Below are 22,096 nucleotides of genomic sequence, written 5' to 3'. Positions count from 1 at the left end.
TCATTCAATATTAATGTCATCAAAATAATTTCTTTTAAAAGTACTGGGTTTGTCCTTACTCACCTAGATACCTTTTGTGATAAATACTCAATCTTGGAAAACACACTTTGGGTGGTTTCAATCCCCTTTCAACTTGCAAGCTGATGCAATCACAATGGCAAAATTAACCTGCATTACAACACAAGTATTCCTGGCCCCCCTAGACAGTTCTCGGATGTATCTGAATAGGATCTAACCAGAGCTGAGCTAAAAATATCTGCGCATCCTTGTATTAATGACCAAGGACACTCTTGTTGACATGCATTTTGTTCCTGGAGAAAGAGTTACAATATGGTATTCTCTCCCGATGACTTTTTCCATTACTGGCGCCCAAGCTTGCTTGCCTGAGTTTAGGACTGCTACTTCTTCCTTCTCACTGACCAATCTGAGGAGAGAACCCTCCACAAGAGCTTCTCACATAGCCAAGTCAGTTCAAGTTAATTTACTCATGAGATGATTTGTTGGAAAAGGTCTCACTGTACCTGCACTATCTAAGGCAGGAAATACAAAAGGAACACTTAGCTTGGGTTACAACTTCATAGTGTCCTGATTATATAAATAAGCCAATAATTGCTTTACTTCATGGCTGTTCTGTTCTTCCTTGTGAAAGTGAACGTGCTCCCCTCTGAGAGGCCAGAGGGGCAAACATATAATGTGCTGCCCAGCCCTGTGACCTGCAGGAGGTGTTCACATTCAATTCCCTCAAATTTCTAGCCAATCAGCAATGATACTCTTCTAGTTTTCTACCACCTTCTATTAAATTTCCTTATAATAAACATCATAGGAATTCTTATTTAGTTGTTTATATTATTAAACAAGAAGAGAAAAGTCCAACTTCTGTTGTTCTGTTACTACCACCAAGCTCAAAGGACACATGGGCATACGTATATTTTTGAGTTAAAATTTATTTTCAGCTTGTTTTCCATTGTCAGGGCATGGGGAACTAGAGCAGAAACCAATATTAGGAAAGGCCCATAGCAGATACTAGAGAGATGGTCTGGTTTTTACCAAAACAAGAAGGGGTATAATAGTCTCACCTGTAATATTCTGGGGTCACAGTGACAAAGAACAAAGTGTGAAGAACTCAAGATACACACATTCATTTGGAACAACTTAAATACAGGATTCATCATGTTGACTTAAACTCTTTGCAGTAACCATAATAGGTTAGCACTTCACAACTAAAGAAGGTTAATTAAATGCAATAATAATTAAGTGGATGAGAATAGAGAAATCATTTTAAAAAAGGTATGACACTGTAATTCCCCTTACTTCTCTAATCATTCTGTGGCTGACTTCTGAACATCTTTCTTCTGCTGAGGTTTGTGTAGGCATCAATCATGGCAATCACATGGCTGTGGCCACTGACAGATTTAGGATAGGGTGTGTGGACAAGTGCTACAGGGGTAACAACTGTGAGGACATCTGATAGAAGTTCCTTTCTTGTGAAGAAAAAAAAAAAACAAACGTTTAATCACCGCTTCCCTTCTGGACCCACTACATGTGAAGACTTATAACTGCTGTGGCCACCAGGCTGAAGATGGAGCTAACCCACAGGAATGGTAGAGCCAAGAAATCTCAGGAGATTAGAGTTGTTACGCTGTCTTATCGATCTCTGTATTTTCAAAGCACCCAACATAGTGCTATGCACATAGTAGAGGTTCCACATGTTTGTTGAACTAATGAATAAATACATGATTAAAGTATATTTTAAAATCAATCTTCAAGCTTTTGAAGAAAACACAGATATGGAAAGAGTAAACAAACATGTAGAGAATGAAGCATAGATGAATATTCAGCGTTCACAAATAGAGAATGGTATAATAGCACTAGAAATCAATAATGGATAGACGATACAATTCTCTAGACAGAAAACAGTTTTGGTGCAAGTGACTGAGGACCATTGAACTCCCTCATTTGCATTCTCCAAATATTGTGTTCAGTTGAGTTTAAGAGATTTTTTTTGAGCACTTCCCCGTATGTGAAACATTGAAGTTGAAAATAAAATGTAGTCTTGTTGAGGTAGGTGACATGCAATACAATCAGATTTTGTATTCACTCAATCATTTTGGGTATAGGAATCCAGATTAGAGAAAAGATATGATTTCTTAAAATAAAAACTGTCAGTGCTTTGAGTAGATGACTAAGGGCCTGGACTCTTGCCCCAGCTTCACAGTCAGTACTCCCGGGAGCAAGACGACAGAGTTCTTTTTATCCCCATAACTTGGGTTCCAATTAATTTATACTAGGTTGAGAGAGTGTGCATATCTCTTCCCAGCTTTGTGTTTAGGGTCTTCATATTAGCAACGTGGAATCAGCCATGTGGGAGTATTTGTATCGCAATAATTGACAAAATTAGGGCTTTTCAGAGTGCCGTGCTGGCAGCACACCCTGGTTCCAACACAGTAGGTATGAAGGCCAATGTACTGGTATGGCAGAAACCCTCTCAACATGAGGCACCTAGCTCTGAGAACACAGCCATATGATAAGGCCAGTTCCCTACACTCTGCGCTCTTCAAGAGAAGAGGCTTTTAAATTTCTGGGTCACTCATCACGCCCATCGCAGTGCTTTTGGCATCACACATGCTCAGTATACATGTGTTTCCTTGAAGTATACGGATGGCATCATCTCTATACCAACGTGAGATACACACAAAATATTAGAGTACGTCTTCATCTGTTATGGCCAGTATATTTGTAGAATAATGACAATAATCAGAATAATCAATACAACAGTTTTAATAGTGATTCAGAATTTATACAAGGGCTTTCAAATTCGTTTATCACTTTATAATCCCTACACCTCTGAGAATGAGGTCAAATAAGGTCTTTCAGCCTCAGAGCTTTGGGTGTGCTCCAATGGCTTTGTAATTACTTTGTTTTTCTTCACTGTTACCTTACTTTAGGAGGCGACGTGGTTGCGATAAAGTGTTACTACTACCTTAAGTGTTTGCTGTTTCTTCCCTATCACTCAGTTGTGTCCCCAGGCTTCCTTTTGTACCTCACCACCTCTGGCCACAAAAAAAACCAACCAACAGACTTGCACCAATAAACTAAGCAACCAATATTCAGGAAAAGAAGAATTCTTCACACAGAAGTTACACATTGGTAGCTTGTAGACCCAGTTAGGTACCAAACGCTTTTTGTTTAGTCCATGTTGTGTTTTTAAACATTATGTTTCCAAACATTTAAAAATTCTTAACTTTACCCAAAAGTCTATTTTCTGAGTTAAAAAAAAAATTTATTACTTTTTTAAAGGCCTCAGCCATGCCAGGTCTACATGCTTGTAAGAGCTGAATGTTAGTTCAGAAGTAAACAAATGGTTTTATTTAGATGCCCCTTGGGATCTCCATTCTCCATAGTTCTTACCAGCCCTGAGAGTCTTGCTACATTTATACACAAGACACCGCATCCATTTGTTCTAGTTAGATGCATATTTGAATATGTAATATTGATTCTGATTTAATATTTTAACTTAAGTATGTTTTCACTTTCAGAATATTCATCCATCCCAGCATCCCCTTATTTATTGACCCTGTGGACACCCTCATGTGCAAGGCACTGAGAATGCACAGAAGGCAATGATGTGGTCTTTCCCCTTCTGGAACTTACAGCATATGGGAGCACAGACAAATAAACAAGTAATTGGAAAGCAGCAGGTGGTATGCACTATAACAAAGTACAACAGACTCCACAGTGGGCAATGGCAAATTCCCCGAGGAATGAGGTGGGAATCAGGAACACTGCCAAAGAAGAGGTGATTAAGGGTGATTCTTGTGGAGTAATCTGGAACCTCTTGAGTGGACAAGTAAGGAGGAACATTCCAGGAGTAGAGAGGTGTATGAAGGAAGACAATGGACTGTTTTTGGAATGTAATATTCTCGAGTCTCTTGGGCTTGAACATCCTGAAACCATGCCTCATTGGGTAGGAAAACCTATGCTCTGCTAAGACTCTTCAGTCTCCGTGTCCTCCAAGAATAACTATACTTATATTTGGAGCGAGGTTTCTTCAAGTTTCTGGCCTAACAGCTATTGTCTGTTTTCTATATCTAAGGCCGGGTCTTCCCATTCAAGATCTACAGGGCACAAAAGGCAGTGAGGAATATGAGCCTCTGAAGAGCTTCTGGGCCAGTGCTCTTAGTGACAAATGGCCAGGGACAGAATTTCCCAGGATTTTCTTCTCTTTTTTTACTGTCAGTGGATGGTAGTTTCATACGAATATCTGTTCTATGAGCATCTACAGCATCTCTTACTGTCATTCTAAGTTGATAAAAATGACAGGAATAAATCTCTATGCCTGACAGTGGTAGGTGCTCAGTAAATGTTTACAGAATGAATGATTAAGACCTTGCTGAATAATATAAAAATGGTTCTGAACCATACATTTTTCTGTGTCAATAATGACCAGCATTCCACAACTAATTTCAAGAAAATAATGTTGGCAAAAAAAAAAAAAAATAGCTAGTTAATGGTGGTAATTTGGTAAACATTTATTATTTGTTAATAACTTTAATGTTGATTTTATTATCATGATATGAATGGTAAACTTAATGACTAGTAGAACAGTCACATAACGAATATAATAAACACAATTTAAATAAAGAAAAGAAACTACAGACAAAATTTAAAAATATTTTTCAGCGATTAGTTATTATTTGCCTTATTTACTGAATATCTATGTGTTGATATTCTTTTTTTGATATTTACACATGTGGAGACAAAGCTAGTTGTCTGCAGAATGTTCACTCACTCACTAATACCCTACTTCTGATTTGCTGTCACCATTTATATATTGCCTCCTCTTCTGAAACACATAGAAATCATATGCACACTTTCCCTCTCACTTAAAAAATTTGCCTTTGCTGATTAAATAGATGCACTTTTTGCATCGTAGTTGGAGTCTATCCTCTTCTTATTAATTTCCAAAACTCAACAATACTTTAATCTAGCCTGGCTGCAAAACCTCTAACTTAGAAACTGGGTTTTAAAGTGGTCCAGCTATAAACTGGCCAAAAAGAGCACAGAAGTTCACCTTTCAAAAATAGTACTTTATATACAAAAACCACTATGGCAACACCATTACTTCATGAGACACACAGGCAGAATATGACTGCATTCAATTTGCATGCAGGTGGTGAACCTCTGAAGTGGTATTAAGGGATGAGCCAGGGTGGATTAATTTCCAGTCTTTGATATTCATTAACTCCAGCTTCAGAAAAAAATACAAGGAGATGACACAATTACCCTCAGAGCTTCACCCGTGAGAAGCAGCTTTACAATCTGAAGTTCGTAATGCCATCCTGATTTATCAAAAAGGGGCATATACCTTTGGTAAGAGGTGAAAAAGTATATGGGCTTAACTTTGGCAGTGATGGTATTTGATTCTGGGACAGTCAACCCCACTCTGGAAACACTTAGCAAAACAGTCATTATCATTTATTCTCTAAGCCACCTGTCAACAGTTAGCCCTCTATGGTTTTCAATAATTCTCTGCCAAGTAAAACATATTTTTTTGGCCTACAGGTAACGATAGGCAAGGTACCATGCCTATTTTGTTTGAAGAAGGTAGCATTTAGTCTCATCATTCTATTTCTATTTGTAGATCACAAAACCTTTGAAAGAGAGATACTTAGGAAACACTTCAGTAAACAGGAAAATTTTCCCACTGGAAGAAGAAAAGAAGTCATCAATCCATCTCAAATTCCTTCTGGGACAAGGTGGAAGAAGCAAGCTACAGAAAGAGAGTATGAGGCCCCTATCCCTCTGCCCCTTTCCCTGTTCACGCTCTCCCTCTCAAAAAAAAAAAAAAGAGTATAAGGAAGAGGAATGTGCTTGCAGTTATCTAAGAAGTAGCAATGATGCGTGTTTACCTCTGGAGCTTCAAAGATTTCCGGGTCATAGTGTAAGGCCGGAGGAAAGATGGCGACCAAGTCCCCCTTTCGCAGACAGTAGTCCTGCGGCTCTGAATGTATAGTCAAATCGTCTTGAACAAAACGGAAGATGCTTGAGAATGAGCATAGTCGTAAAACCTCGAGAATGGTGCTTTCTGAAGGACACAAGCAAGCAACAGCTTATTAAAATACAACTGCTCCTGAACAGTGCACTCAATTGCCATTAAGCTCATTACCAATAGCTTTGATTGAAAACAAAGCCCTTTCGTAATCAGATCTGTTGAGCACCAAGAGGTAGCCATGGTGGCCTTCCACGGCCAGAGTGAGGAAGAGGCAGGGGAGATAGCTGTGACCTGGCCCTAATCACAGAAGGCAACAGTGGTGTACTTGGGCAGAGAGCCATTAACTAGGCTTTTTGTAGGAAGGAAAGGTTTGTAAGAGAGGAATGCTGTGTTATAGGTATATCCTTTGGACATTAAAACCATATCCCCGTTCAAGTATGGTGCTGGCGGGTTATTTCACCAACCTTTAGAACAGCTACCTCTTTGAAACCAGGCTTGGACAGTTAACAACCACTTAGGCAGTTCATAGTAAAGTAATTGTAGTAGTGCTTTCTGCGATGGCTTAACACTTAATATCCTTTATGCTAGCTGTAAATAAAATGTGGGTCAGCATTTGTTGGCAAAATTTCAAAGTAAAAAGACTTTTATAGGATTCAGAAGAAAACCGTATTTCCCTCAGCATCCAGGGAAAATAACAGTCACCATCCTAACCTGGAAGATTCCAGAAGCTGAATGTCCTTGCTTTCCCAGTGGCCTTCACCTTTTGCTCCTAGCACGACAGATTTTATGGCTAATTTCCGGCAATTTATCCTGGCAGTTTGAGGAGGAATTCCTTTGGGAATAATATGCATAATTTGCATAAATCATTCTGATAGCATGCATATCAGCATGTAGCTCCTGTCTAGGTCTGCATCTCTGCCTTCATAATCAAAACTGACTATGTTTTCACCAGCGTGAATGGGTCCTAGAATATAAAGCTTGATTCTTTCTAATCAGCAATGTGAAAAAGAGCTCCAAATTGAGCATTTGTCCCCTTTCACATGGTAACAAATGGTTGTGTTTATGGTTTGCAATTTAGAATCACACACAGACACACACACACACACACACACACATACACACACACACATCCCAATTTCTCAGTGTTCAACAAAGCTCTGAAACATAGAGTACTCAGTTATGAGATTATAGCAATGCACTGGTCAGTGAGGGCTTGCATCCGCTAAAAAATAAAAATAAATGCTATTTCACTAAAACTTAAATCTACACACAGCTTGCACAAGGATATCAAGTAGCTTTGGGTGCCTTCTCCCAGGATGTTTTTCCCTAAGCATGCATTTGTCTGAAGAAATGAGGCTGCGGTCAGCTCTGTGTGGCCAGTGTGGTGATTCAATGTGACATACAGTGAGGCAGTGCATATTCTTTTGGACTGCCTTCGTTATTATAATCAGGCAGAGTCAAATCGGTTTGTTGGTGATGAGGCCAGAAAAGAACTTTGGTTTTGGAACATGGACTCTACCGCAGATAGCCACAAGGCACCTGACACGACGGATTTCAGCCGGCAGGACACCACTGACCAACATTTCTGTGCTGAAAAGCAAGGGTCGGCTTCCCATGTACTGCTGCTGGCTCCATTGGCTCAAGAGCAGAGTAGCATCATTTTGGCTTGTGGTGTGAAATGGTAGCTGACATATGTAGCAGTGAGGTTCACCCAACAAGTCCAGTAGGGGTGTGGGAAGAAGAAAGACAAAAGCAAAAATAATTGTGGGGCGGCTCTGTGACAGGGCAGGCATTTACCAGTCCAAACGACACGGTCACATCCGATTGGCCGATGTGCTCGAGGGAAGCATGGCAGCTTGCGCCCACTGCAGTATCACAAATGACAATTGGGCAAGCATATCTTATGCAGAAGTTAATCACAATAATGGAGCACAAAGTGTGGCTTAGCGGTCAGATCGTAAATGACAAATCTGTTTTACCTTCCAGTACCAGTTATGCGCGCAAGACGAGGTTGGCCATCGCTCTGAGCGATCATGCTGATAATCATTAGATGACAAAAGTAATGAGTTGCATTATTATCAACAATGGAGAGGAGAGCTTCCGTGGCTCTGTGTCACAACACACAGACACAAAAGCCAGCAGCTTTCCCACCAGCCCCCGTAAGAATGCAGGCAGAGCTATATGTTGAGAAGAATGACAACTGCACAATAAAAAAATTGCAGCCTTGACTTGTAGTTGTCATAGTTGAGCAGACACCAGCCAGTGCCACTGACGGACCAGCTGGGCCCTGGGAGGACTTCCATGCTGCACCAGGAGGTACAGTAAATTATCCTGCACGGTAGAGCAACATCTGTTTCTGTGCTAGTGCCGAACAAACAAGGCAATTTAAAACATACCAAGGGATAACCAAGCAACAAATGAACATGACCCTCATTTTTTTCCTCCTTCTCACACACGAGGTGTTAAACTTCATTGTGCAAGCACTCCACGAAAGAGAGGCCAGGTTGGTATTTGATAAGGTGTTGTCAGAGAGATTTTGCAGATTTCCAAAATGGAAAGAAAAAGCTTATAGTATTGTTATTCTTAGAATCTTCCTTCCCCCCTTCTATCGTCATTTCTTTTATACCAAAGCTAGCACTCAGTTCTCAATTCGCTCTAGAATTAAAAAAAAAAAAAAACTTTCCATATACTTATAAATATTCAGTCTTTAAACCTAATTTGCTATACTTAGTTCACATGCCTTCAAGCATTTGTCTTCCAATTTCCACTGAATAAATGCGTACTAATGAGAAGTAGAGCAAGCTGCTGAGGCAAAGCTGGGTGACTTGGGTCTGGCCTGCCACCAGCTTGTGATCGGCGGGCAAATTGAGTTAAAATGAAAAGTCTTGTCAGCTGAAATTCAACATGGTAGCCAAACAGCAAGCTGTCAATCATCCAGCCAAAACAAGGGACTGTAGGTAATAAAAGGTCATGGTGATCATTAGCGCACTTGGCTTTCGTACGCAAGTTAATTTTAATTAAACATGATCTCTATCTGTAAATGTTTTATAAAACTTATTGTGCATAATGGATTGTTAATTTATACTAACATTCAGCAGGTAATAGGACCCTCTACTTCTGAAATGCATTGTGGAGAAACGGCTATCGAGAATGCAAATATTTTGGGGATAATTTACACCAGGCACCACAAGGTGCCAACGATTCGATTGTGATTAAGATAAGGCTGCCTGTGTTTTATTAAGAACTGAGCTTTACTGACCAGTTCACGCCACGAAATTGGATTACAGAATTCCCACCATCAACTTACAGTGCAGAGCCTGAACCACCTCCTTCACCTGGCTAGGAGAGATTTGTTTCTCTTTTCAGGAGCTAAAAATATTCTGATTAAGTATCCCTCCTAAGCAGAAGCTGGGGAATGTGTTGAGCTAAGATGCTTTACCACGTAACTGTGAAGGAAAATGGCAAACGAGAGGAACTGCTGGTAGGAAGAGGCATACACACTTTCTCTTTTGCCCTCAGATCTCAATCCTGGCTGTAATAATTGACAGATGATTCTCATTTGCAGATTTAAAGTGCTGAAGCAGCTCATGACAATCAATAATGCATGTAACGATGCAAACACAAATAAGCACATCCAAGTTTCTGCCTCACACTTAGGCCATGTCTGTATATGTGGAATGAATGTACTGTGACATGGCCAGGCTGTTAATTTGGGTCATCTTAATGATCGGTGCAGACTGTCACACAGTCTGATTAGCCATGGTGATCCGTGGATAGCTGTGATGGCTGTAGTGAAATGGACAGCCAGCCCCTGCCACAGTCCACTGGGGCTGAACACTTGGGCGGTCTTACAAAGGTGTATGAGAAGGGGGGACAGGAGGATCTGCAGGCAGTGTTCCGGAAGGTATGAAGAAATGGAGTGAGGCTCCAGGTTGTGTGTGTGTGTGTGTGTGTGTGTGTGTGTGTGTGTCCATTTTACATAACTGCCTTCAAGACAGGTAAGAAGGTAAATTAGAAATTGCAATAATCAGATAACTTGAAGCAGATAGCTAATTTTGGGCTCAACAACTGTTTAATATATTTAAAAATTTTTTTAATGTTTATGTATTTTTGAGACAGAGAGGGACACAGCATGAGCAGGGAAGGGGCAGAGAGGGAGACACAGAATGTGAAGCAGGCTCCAGGCTCTGAGCTGTCAGCACAGAGCCCGACGCGGGGCTCGAACTCACGAACTGCGAGATCGTGACCTGAGCTGAAGTCGGTCGCCCAACCGACTGAGCCACCCAGGCGCCCCTGTTTAATATATTTTAAATCAAGTTAGCAGTACGTCTGAATTGGTACAAATGTCTACTTTCACTCTGCACTGAAGACACAACATTTGGTTTTCTGCTAAAATGTGGAAATGTAAATTCAACATTCATTTGTTCAATAAATGTTTATGAAGGTCGTACTCTGCTCAGGGCAGTGGACCACTGCTGCCAGGAAAAAAAAAGGAAACACGGTTTTCTTGGCCTTCATGGTTTGGCCTTCATGGACACTGCAATCTGGGTAGTTCAAAGTTGGGAAGTGCATATAAACAGGAATGTGGGGCAAGATTCTAGAGAAGATTCTGCACAATTTCTGAGTAGACACCTCTAAAGATGGCATTCATAAAGTCCTGGAAAGATACAGACAAAAAAAAAATCAAATTCCTCTTCCACATATTAGCCCTTTAAAAATATTTAAAGACAAATGGGGTACCTGGTGGCTCAGGTCATGATCTCACTGTTCCCGAGTTTTCAAATGAGCCCCACGTCAGGCTCTGTGCTGACAGCTCAGAGACTGGAGCCTGCTTCAGATTCTGTGTCTCCCTCTCTCTCTGACCCTCCTCTGCTTGTGCTCTCTCTCGCTCTCAAAAATAAACAAACATTAAAAGACAACCATCATGTTCTTTTTATTTTTATATTATTTTTTTTTTACATTTATTTATTTCTGAGAGACAGAAAGAGACAGAGCACAAGCAGGGGAGGGGCAGAGAGAGAGGGAGACACAGAATCTGAAGCAGGCTCCAGCTCTGATCTGTCACCACAGAGCCTGATGCGGGGCTCGAACCCACAAGAACTGTGAGATCATGACCTGAGCCGAAGTCGGACGCTCAACCGACTGAGCCACCCAGGCGCCCCAATCATGTCTTTAAATTGTGTGTCAGGGATGACATGGCCTCAGTCTCTTGGCATCCTAGATGAATTCAATTAATCAATGTGTCTCTAAAAGTGTGGCAGAATTGGGTGTGGTGTTTCAATTAGAAACGTGGAAAGGAACTACTTTCTTCACCTTGCATACCAGACTTCTATTCATGTTTTGTTGGAAGCAGAGGAGCAACAGATTTTTGAAATCATATCACCACAGACTTGTCTTAAGCTTTGTGATACCCCACAGGTTATCAGCTCTGGCTGCCCATCAGAACCACCTGAAATGGTATTAAAAAAATAAATGCTCCATTCCAGACCAATGGAATCAGAACCACTGCATTAACTAAACGTTTAAATGAGTGGTTTTGAACCTTGGTTGCACATTTAGAACCCCCATGGGGAGCTTTTAAAGCCATCAGCCTGCACTCCAGACCAATGAGATCAGAACCTCTGGGGGTGGGACCAGGTATGAGTAGTTTTTAAAGCTCCCCAGATGATTCCAATGAACAATCAAGTTTAAGAACCGCTGCTTTCAACTATTCTGCTAAGCCACACATTTCCTCATCCTGTTCTTCTGCAGTTGATTTTTGACCTAAGTATAGTATTTTGCCTTCTCATTGTTTCCCTTTCAATTCCTGTTTCCAGTATTCATTATATTGTCTAACCCTCTTAGCTTTGTGCTGAACTGAAAATCTGATATACATCCAGATCAGTGTTTTTCACTTTTTGACCAATGTTTCCTTATATTACCTATGAAAATCTCACTATCTGATTTCTGGTGTAACCCTTTGTGGAAGATACCTTTCCTTCCTTCTCCAGTTAGAAGTTTCTAAATGAAGAAGACTATCCCCACTGAAAGAGAGGATTTTATTAAACCTTACTATTACTGTCTAAATTGTTTATGACTTTTGGGGCGCCTCGGTGGCTCAGTCGGGTAAGCGTCCGACTTCAGCTCAGGTCATGATCTCACGGCTTGTGAGTTCAAGCCCTGAGCCAGGCTTTGTGTTGACAGCTTCAGATTCTTTGTCTCCCTCTCTCTCTGCCCCTCCCCCGCTGGCACTCTGTCTCTCTCTCTCTCTCTCAAAAATAAATAAAAATAAAAATTTAAATTATGTATTATTTTTCAAATACACAATTATCTTTAATACTGAATGAACGTTTTCAAAACAACACCCACAATTGTGACAAATAACCACACTAAGATGTTAATGATAAGGAGAACTGTATGTGTGTGTGTGTGGGGGGGGGAGGTGTATGGGAACGCTATCATCTTTGTAATTTTTCTGTAAATGCAAATTTATTTTAAAATGAAATACCTATTTTTATTTAAAAACACCCCCCAAATTCTGATGTGAACCTCTAGCCCCATTATTACCCTCAAACCCAACTGCATCTGAGAATCAGTGATACAGATCCTTGTAAAAGAGTGGTCAAGTTCTCTGGTAAAGTTGTAGAGCATTTTCCCCCAGAAGTGACAGTATTTATGGGTTAGCATTTAAGTCAGAGCTGGCATCGATTTCTGGCTCTGCCACATACCTAGCTGTAGGAGTTGAGCTGGTTAACTAATCTTTCTGAATCTTGTTACCTAATAATTAAATGAAGATAATAGTACTTTTACATTAAAAAAGCTCATATATGTAAAGCAGGTAGCACAGTGCCTACCACATAAGAAAATGATGGTTGTTAATACTGCCATTCATACTGTTCCATCTGGAAATTAAAAATATAGTTAACTCTATCATTATGTTGCTCACGTTTTCTGATCTTGTACATGTGCTCATCATGGCTAGCTTTGCTGAATCGAGACACAAAGAATCCCTCTCCCCTCTCAGTTTGGACAATGAGAAAGGGCTTCGAGGGCTCTGCTATGAGACAAGTCTGAGGGAAAAAGGTTGGATGTGGCCAGAAAACCCTTTACCTCCGTGACCTTAGGCAGGTTATTTAGCACCTTGAACATTTTCTCCTCTGTAAAAACAATGACAACATAAGAGCGGCCCTAGTCCCCCAGTATTTTGGCGAAGATCACCTGAGAAAATGTAGGAGTCCATAAAATTGCCTTGAAATTATGAAGTCATTAATATATTTATTTATTTTTTTTTTTAATTTTTTTTTTTTCAACGTTTATTTATTTTTGGAACAGAGAGAGACAGAGCATGAACGGGGGAGGGGCAGAGAAAGAGGGAGACACAGAATCGGAAACAGGCTCCAGGCTCTGAGCCATCAGCCCAGAGCCCGACGCGGGGCTCGAACTCACGGACCGCGAGATCGTGACCTGGCTGAAGTCGGACGCTTAACCGACTGCGCCACCCAGGCGCCCCTGTGAAGTCATTAATATATTTAAAATGGACTATGTCTAATGATCATTATGTGTTACTAAAGTTCATTTTTTTTCAACTGATCATTTCTTTGTTTCTGCTTCTTTCTCCTCACTAATTGGGTTTAGCAAGTTTTGATAGAATTTTGTTGGAGAATCACTCACTGCAGGCTCATAATTCTAGGGGTTTTATAATATACGGTCTCCTTTTAAAAAACTGTTACACATTTTGCTGAGCTTTAGTTTTATAGCACCTCCTTTTATTCCAATAACCCTCACTTCAGCTGCAGGTGCAACTTTTCTCATTTTCAGAACATGTAATTGAACAAAATTAGGTGCCTGCAATACACCTGAGTTATTCACTTATTCAGGTCAGAACTTATAATCCACTTTGACTTAGGTTCTTCTTACCTAGAGTATGTTTGTTCTTTCATGTGTGATGCACAGAAAGAGCACTCCTGAGGGGTAAGGTAGATGTGAGTTAGATACCAGTTTGATTCACAAATAATTGAAAATGAAGAGAACAACATAAACATTGCAGGGATGGCATTGAGGTTAAATATCATTTTGGGGATAGCAATAGATAACATTTATTGAACCCAGACTTTTAAAGTTATTTATATACATTATTTAGGCAAATGTAGAAGAGGTAGTATTCAGCGAGATTATTTGCTCTCCGTTTGTCAAAATTCCAATTTTGAGAGCTTCTTTCCCCTCCTTGCATTACCTTTTTTCTTCTCTCTGACTCATCTTTTCTCGTTTTTCTTTCTCTGTCTAAATCCTACCTCCACTTCAGGTTTCTCTTTCTGGGAAAACTGAAAAATTCTTACTTTCTCTCAGAGTTTCTCAAACTTCCATTCTATCACCAATTCTTCCTATTGAGATTCGGCCCAACTGGCTGTTATTTGAGCCTCATTGCATTTACAATCGTATTTTAAATTTATATTTAACTTTTATTGTAGAGACCTTTACTAAACATCAATCGATATAAAATTTTGGTGAAGTCATGATAAGCAGAGTCCTCATAATAAGTTATATAAGTATACAAAAACATAAAGTTGTGTTTTTCTTTATCTAAAAAAAAAGGTGGAATGGTTTCAGAGAAAGATTCTCAAGAGCATTGGAAAAAAGCATGAATCCCTCACAACCTCTTACAGCAGATGATTGCTTTGAATTACTTAAACAGGCTTGGTACTTAAAAGCCAAATCTATGGTACATATTTTAACTTTTGCTGACATTAAGTGTATATTGATGTCAGAGGAAATTTGATACATGGAAGGCCTAGAGGATTGAGCCACAAATGTCAATAATATATGCACAATGATTCGCATTATGATAAACCCATGCCCCATCGGGCTCTGTCTTCTATAATCACTCTAAACAAGAGACATCATTTTTGTTCAGGAATAAAGCACTCATTTCTATGGCATTCTAACTTTCTTTTCAACCTTACTTTATAATCAATGTATGCTGACATGCAAAATCTCTGTTAAAAGAGATTTCTTCTTCCTGGTTAAAAAAAAATTTCTTCTTCCTGGTTAAAAAAAAATAGCAGCATTCATTTCATCCTTGTGATCTTTTTCCTTATAATAATAGAAATTCAAGATGTATTTATTTTTAAAGAAATATACTTAGAATATATAGAACTCTGTCCTTAAGCACATGAGAAAGGGGAGACACATATACCCCATATCAGGGGGTACACTGTAAATATTTAATTCTGTAAATCTTCCTTTTGTATGTACAATTCATGCTCTACTTATATCGAGAAATATTCACAATTGAACTATGACCAGACGCAGAGGTTATCTGTTGTGTTACTAATTCATGTAAAAATTTGCTTCAATCTGCATCAAACTGTCTATCTCGTGCAAGAAAAAATGCACACTATTTTCTAGAAGATTAAATTCTCGCAATGAACAACACTGGCCTCTGCTGGTAACCGAGGTCACGATGAACAGAGATCCACCTTTTCTAGATTGCTGAAGGCTCTGCCTTTATCCAGGTAGATCTACACTCTCTTAGAATAACTGTTTTTCACCTGTTGATGACAAGTGAGCTGTAAATTAATGAGGGCTCCAAGGATGAAAATCTCTAGCACTAGCCATGGACCTAAATGGACCCAGACTGTAGATCTGGAACTTGCCATTTCTTCTGATGAAATAAATTTAAACATTTCTGCTTTAATGTCACAATTTTAAAATGACCTTTTCTTTCACGTCACTCCTCATCAGGGAAATACAAATCAAAACCACACTCAGATATCACCTCACGCCAGTCAGAGTGGCCAAAATGAACAAATCAGGAGACTATAGATGCTGGAGAGGATGTGGAGAAACGGGAACCCTCTTGCACTGTCGGTGGGAATGCAAACTGGTGTAGCCACTATGGAAAACAGTGTGGAGGTTCCTCAAAAAATTAAAAATAGATCTACCCTACGACCCAGCAATAGCACTGCTAGGAATTTACCCAAGGGATACAGAAGTGCTGATGCATAGGGGCACACGTACCCCAATGTTTATAGCAGCACTTTCAACAGCAGCCAAATTATGGAAAGAGCCTAAATGTCCATCAACTGATGAATGGATAAAGAAATTATGGTTTATATACCAATGGAATACTACGGGGTAATGAGAAAGAACGAACTATGGCCTTTTGTAGCAACATGGATGGAACTGGAGAGTGTTATGCTAAGTGAAATAAGTCAGGCAGAGAAAGACAGATAACATATGTTTTCACTTTTATGTGGATCCTGAGAAACTTACCAGAAAACCATGGGGGAGGGGAAGGAAAAAAAAAGTTAGAGAGGGAGAGAGCCAAACCATAAGAGAATCTTAAAAACTGAGAATAAACTGAAGGTTGATGGGGGGTGGAAGGGAGGGGAGGGTGGGTGATGGGCATGGAGGAGGGCACCTGTTGGGATGAGCACTGGGTGTTGTATGGAAACCAATTTGACAATAAATTTCATATTAAAAATAAATTAAAAAATAAAAATGGGAAAATTACCTTTTCTTTCAATAACAAGATGCCGAGAGTAAAAGAGAATTGATGACTTTCAACTAAATATTTAAGAGTAATAACTGTGTACAGAATATAAACACATATTCCTTTAAGTTTATTTGCTTTACTTCCCAGTATCCATCATCTGATTCAGAAAATGCAGCTGAAATTACTGGAATACATAGGAAAGCAACCTTGAGTTTCATAGATCTATAAATCTACCCAGAAAATACTGTGTAGCCATGTGAAGGTGACTACCCAGAATTTTTATGCACATTGTTTTTTGGATTTGTTCACCAATAATTCTGCAAAGACCAAAATAATATTTGTATTTTGGTAATGTTGGGATTACTTTCTTTCTCCAGGCAAATATAAAATACTTGGATAATGTATGCTAAATTACTTGGATAATGTATGCTAAAGACTATACGGTGATACATTTTTCCCAATTGATCGAACAAGCTAACCAAGTGCCAGTACAAGACAAGCTTCCCGCTACTGCTTCTGATGGGTCTGAGCCTAGTCAGTGGGAACAGTCTCTTAGAACACAAGGGCCATTCCTTTTAATATCGCCCAATAGTCAACACAACTCAAGATCTGTGAGTTCTTTGCGCTCGGAAGTTCCCATCAAAGAACTGGAACATATTTATTTTATTATTATTTTTTAATGTATATTCATTTTTTGAGAGAAAGAGAGACCGAGTGCAACCAGGGGAGGGGCAGAGAGAGGGGGAGACAGAATCGGAAGCCAGCTCCAGGCTCTGAGCTGTCAGCATAGAGCCTGACGCGGGGCTCGAACTCATGAACAGTTGGGATCATGACCGGAGCTGAAGTTGGTTGCTTAACAGACTGAGCCACCCCACCTTTTTAAAAATGTGAACCTGGAACATATTTAAAAGATAAAAAACTGAGGCCAACACAGGCTAAAATACTTGCTTACGTTGTCAGGAGTGGAACAACAGATACATATAAAGACATACTCCTACCTGTGCCCAATGGGACTTGGGTTATTGTACAGTAAAGGATACCACAGGATGAAATATCAATACAGAAGGGACAGAGAATAACTCATTGATACGGAATTTAACTTGGGGAGTTAAAGTTTATTCACATAAACATATGATGTGTCTTATCAAAACTGGTCAAGGAAAATGCAATCCATTGTCATCGAAAGCTCATGTCACTGGTGTACACGTCTACGTAGAAATAGAAAACCGGGGCGCCTGGGTGGCGCAGTCGGTTAAGCGTCCGACTTCAGCCAGGTCACGATCTCGCGGTCCATGAGTTCGAGCCCCGCGTCAGGCTCTGGGCTGATGGCTCAGAGCCTGGAGCCTGTTTCCGATTCTGTGTCTCCCTCTCTCTCTGCCCCTCCCCCGTTCATGCTCTGTCTCTCTCTGTCCCAAAAAAAATAAATACACGTTGAAAAAAAAAATTAAAAAAAAAAAAAAAAGAAATAGAAAACCAACTTAGTCACTCCTGACCTCCAATATATTTGAAATAGTGGCTATGCATATCTCATGAGTCAGTGATTATTTTATAAAATACTGACATTTCACATGGAGTAATTAGTAGTTGCTGCTGCTTCTTTTCCTCCTGTCTCCCTTTCTTTTTCTTCCCTCCTTCCTTTTTCTCTCCCCCAAGTATGTTTAAGTCAAGAAGTTCCAGTGGAAATCACTTTTACTACGTTCTTGAGAATCATACACTTCAAGCTGTGTAAAACATCCTAACCTCTGCCTTCAAATATAGATACCATTTTAGGGAAGAATAAATACATTTGGTACACAAGTTGCCTTCTGAAATACTTTCTTTTTCAATCCCCAAATACCTTTCTTGTCAAGATAGTGCAGCAGTGTTTAGAAAGCGTTAGCACACCAACAGATGCTCAGAATCAAATGACTTAATAGGCATAAACTTTTTTTTCCAAATAATTGCAAAGCTTTGGTTTAGCCTTTTGCATACCTTGCATAGTTAATTACCTAGGCCTTAATGTTTACATGTAATGAGAGTATCTACAGCTATAAACTACATAATTTATAATTGATGTAAATGGGTGTTATTATGTCAATTAGGCAGCTGTGTCCTCCACCTCTTGGTAAACAGCTTTGAGTGATAAACTGAGTTTGCAGAGAGGTACCTTCTTTTCTTCATAACAGATAAAAATAAATTACCTAGGTAGACCAGGCTGTCCAATTGTTCTCTGGTGAGGTGGATGGGAAATCCAGACCCTTTCTTTTGACCTGTTGACTGCAGCAAATGGTCAATTTCGTCACGCAGCACTGCCATAGCTTCTGGGTGCTGTAGGAGGTAATACATCGCCCAGAACATAGTTGGAATAGTGTTTGTCACAGAGGCCCAGAGAAAGCCTAAATGATGTGCTGGGAGAAAATAAGTGAAAAGGAAGATTAATAGCGTTTATTACACTGATTAGATTTGCAGTGTGCTAATTAAAAGATGTTAGGACACAGACCCAGCCAAGGATCAGTGCATGCTAATGAGGACCAATAGGCTTCTGAAGTCTAATTTTCTGCTTAATGAGAATAGTTTAAAATGTAATGTGCGTGTGGGGGATGGGGAGGTGGGGGATGAGATAAGAGGAGTAAATGCAGCTTAGTTATACTCTTTCTCATTATCACCATTAAGTATCTTGTTTTACCACCTCAGCAAAAAAAAAAAAAAAATCAATTATCACAGAGGGTTGTTTCAGAGTAAAACATTTTATCATTAGCCAATTAGAAAGAGCATAAAAATTTTCAAGGTCACCATTTTGTCTTTTTATTTCAAAGGTCTATTGTAAATTATTTTATTTTAGACAAGTAATCATCCAGAAGTTTCTTACCTCCTATTTCAAGGTCCTCGAGCGTATAGTATTTCTCCAGGATATCTTGCCTCATTTGAACAACTTCTGACCATCCTTGTATCTTAGCTAAGTGTTCTGATGTCAAGTTTTTTATCAGTTTATTTCTAATAGACTTGACATTTCCTAGAAGCTCTATGGGTATGTCTGATACTAAATACGGGAATTTGTCATCAAATTTTAAATAATCATCTCTTAGCTCAGTAGTAAATTTCTTCGTACTACCAGCAAGACTTTTTCCATATATGGTTGTAAATGTGATCTCAAACATCACTGAGTTGCAGAATGCCAACAGCGGTGTCATGACCCAATCTGTGGCTTTTAGTAGGTGGAGTTCAAGCACTTGTCTTAAATTCTGCATCATGTTTTCTGTGAGTATGTCCAAAGATTTCCCTTGTAAAAATTGATAGCAGACGTGAAGTTCATCGTTCAGGTCATCATTGGTTTCCAGCTTTTTGATGGAAAATGCTTTCCTTAAGAGTTTATTACTAAATATTCGAAAGCTTAATTTGTGGTTTTTTATCACTGACTGGTACTGAAAAGGGTCCAGGATAAATGTTATATACTTTCCTAAAAGAAATAAATGAGAATATGAGCTCTTTTGGTAGCAAAACACACAATATACCTGAAATTTGAAAATACTTTAATCAAAATTAGAAAGACCTTAACAACATCTAGAAAGGTGCAAAGTTTAATAAAAATCCATTTTGTTCAGATTCCATACCTGTTTCCTTTAAAAATGGGAGATAGTAGGAAAGGCTTTAAGTTAAATATTCTTAAATTCTGAATGACTTTTAAAAAGATACTGTCTTATTTTAATTAAGTACCCAAGTATTTAAACTACCCTTGAAATATCCTCAGAATATCTTGACTTAAACATTTCTCATACAATAATACAAACAGAAAACAAACATCAAACAAACAAATTATTATTTACACTTCATAAAGAGCTATTTCATACTTGGTATCATCTTAGCTTTGGTTGGATACAATACCTTTAACTCAGATAAATGAGTATGTGGTATGAGGCCAGTACTCACAAGTTAATGTTCGGTGCAACACTAATACCAAATCAAAATGTCAGCATTTTCATTTTTATACATGAGAAAATAGTGGTTCATGGAGATTTAGTAACATGTCCAAGGTTACCTACTGATTTGTGACTAAAACAGAATTCCAAACTAGAACCTATCCATTCATGCATTCATCCCTACCTTCAACATTTACTGAGATCCAGATATTTATTTGGATCTCTTTCCTCTTAAGATAAAAAGATGCAAAGAAATCATTGTATTATTGTGGATGGTGTTGTAGCAGAGATGTGAACGCAATGTAGGGGAAAGAGAAAGGGAAATCTGCTTCAGTCTGCCTGGAGTTATCTATCATCAAGATAGTTCCTTGAGGTGCTGACATTTGGTCTTTTCATAGATCAGTGTTGTCCACACTTACCCAATTAAAAGACTTAGGGTGCTGGTTAACAATACAGATTCCTGCCTGATTCTGATTCGTAAGGTTTAGATGTGGGACCTACAAGTCTCTATTTTTGACAGGGGCCTGAAGTGATTTAAGGCAGCACACTGAGGAACATTGCCATTCTATGGTTGGTCTCTCAAAACTGGCAGGAAACTTGGAGAGTTCCCAACTCTTGGGAACTCTTGGAGTTGGGAGAGTTCCCAGTTCCCAGGTGATCATTGATAGTTGAACTATCAACTCTAAATTAATCAGTTGAAAAAGCTAAAGAAAGTCAAGAGAGGTTAAGGGCCAAGATCCCACTGCCATTTTTAGTGGCAGAGCCTGGACAAGAAGTCACTCTCCATTCATTGTTCCGTTCCTTACGCAGTGCTGACTTCCTCTCACTAGAGTGCTGTTTTAAGATTCCTAATTCGAAGTATTATGCAAATAGTATTTAAAATGGGCATTTAATGTCCTTTTTTTCCAAGAACCGACATGAAGTTTAGATAACCCTACAAATTTTAATATCTATTAATTATATTGTCTTCTAGAAAACAGTTCATAGACATTAACATTTGTAAGATCATACACACTTTCCTTTTCACTTTATCATTCCTCTTTGTGTGAGTGTGTATGTGTGTGTAGCTTTCTTAGACCAACAATGCCTCACTTGTAATTTATTGGTAATTCAAGCAGCATCACAGATATTAAATTCAATGTGGTACATGATCAGAACAAAGTTTTGAATAATTTGCAACCTAATTCTTGAAACAGGATAATATGTTTTTGTCTTACAATTTTAAAACATAATTTTTAAGTATACATTAATGTACATGTGTTATGATGTTTTTCTAAAAATATATCATACGTCTTGAATTTTATATATTGTATTTCTCCTTCACTTATTTAATAAGGTGGGCCAATATAGGAATGAGGGTAAAGCTAGAAGTGTCTATTCATTCTGGTCAGATCCCAAAGCTGCGTCTATAAAGTAAACTGGATTTTTTCCCCCTAGGGAGAGCAAAAAGGACTCAACTGGATTTGAGCATATTTTATGACACCTGCTTTACCATAGCATCTTAATTAAATAAAATTGCCAGCATCTGCCTGACAAATAATTGAAAAAAAGAGTGAATTCTCTTATTTTGCAAAAGATATAATTTTAGGCGAAGCTATGTATTTTCACAGGTGGTGATTCATACTTTCCTCCTTTCACTAAATGAGAAGATTTTGTTAAATATCTTTAGGGTTATTTTAAATTAGCCACTAAAATTCAGAGAATGTATAAAAGATTCAGTTTGTAAAACACACA

General features: G+C 38.9%; 1 protein-coding gene across 5 annotated transcripts in view; it reads right to left on the bottom strand.

Annotated features, from left to right (window-relative positions):
* LOC123586149 (cytochrome P450 7B1) overlaps nucleotides 1–22,096 on the bottom strand; it is a 178,175-nt gene that overhangs the window by 6,890 nt on the left and 149,189 nt on the right. For 2 of the 5 annotated variants that reach the window (XM_045455084.1, XM_045455087.1), the window contains 3 exons: nucleotides 19,315–19,902; nucleotides 18,647–18,853; nucleotides 5,910–6,085 (listed from right to left, as the gene is read on the bottom strand). In XM_045455084.1, coding sequence (XP_045311040.1) covers nucleotides 5,910–6,085; nucleotides 18,647–18,853; nucleotides 19,315–19,902 — 971 coding nt within the window. Of the gene's footprint in view, nucleotides 1–1,076; nucleotides 1,221–5,909; nucleotides 6,086–6,703; nucleotides 6,825–18,646; nucleotides 18,854–19,314; nucleotides 19,903–22,096 lie in introns of all 5 variants that reach the window. The other 3 variants (XR_006706630.1, XR_006706631.1, XM_045455086.1) reach the window with 3 other exon arrangements.

Source organism: Leopardus geoffroyi, chromosome C3 (genome assembly GCF_018350155.1).
Source record: "Leopardus geoffroyi isolate Oge1 chromosome C3, O.geoffroyi_Oge1_pat1.0, whole genome shotgun sequence".
In the NCBI taxonomy this organism is placed as follows: domain Eukaryota; kingdom Metazoa; phylum Chordata; class Mammalia; order Carnivora; family Felidae; genus Leopardus; species Leopardus geoffroyi.
The sequence above is the reverse complement of the archived record's forward strand: the minus strand, read 5'-3'. Positions and strand labels throughout refer to the sequence as shown.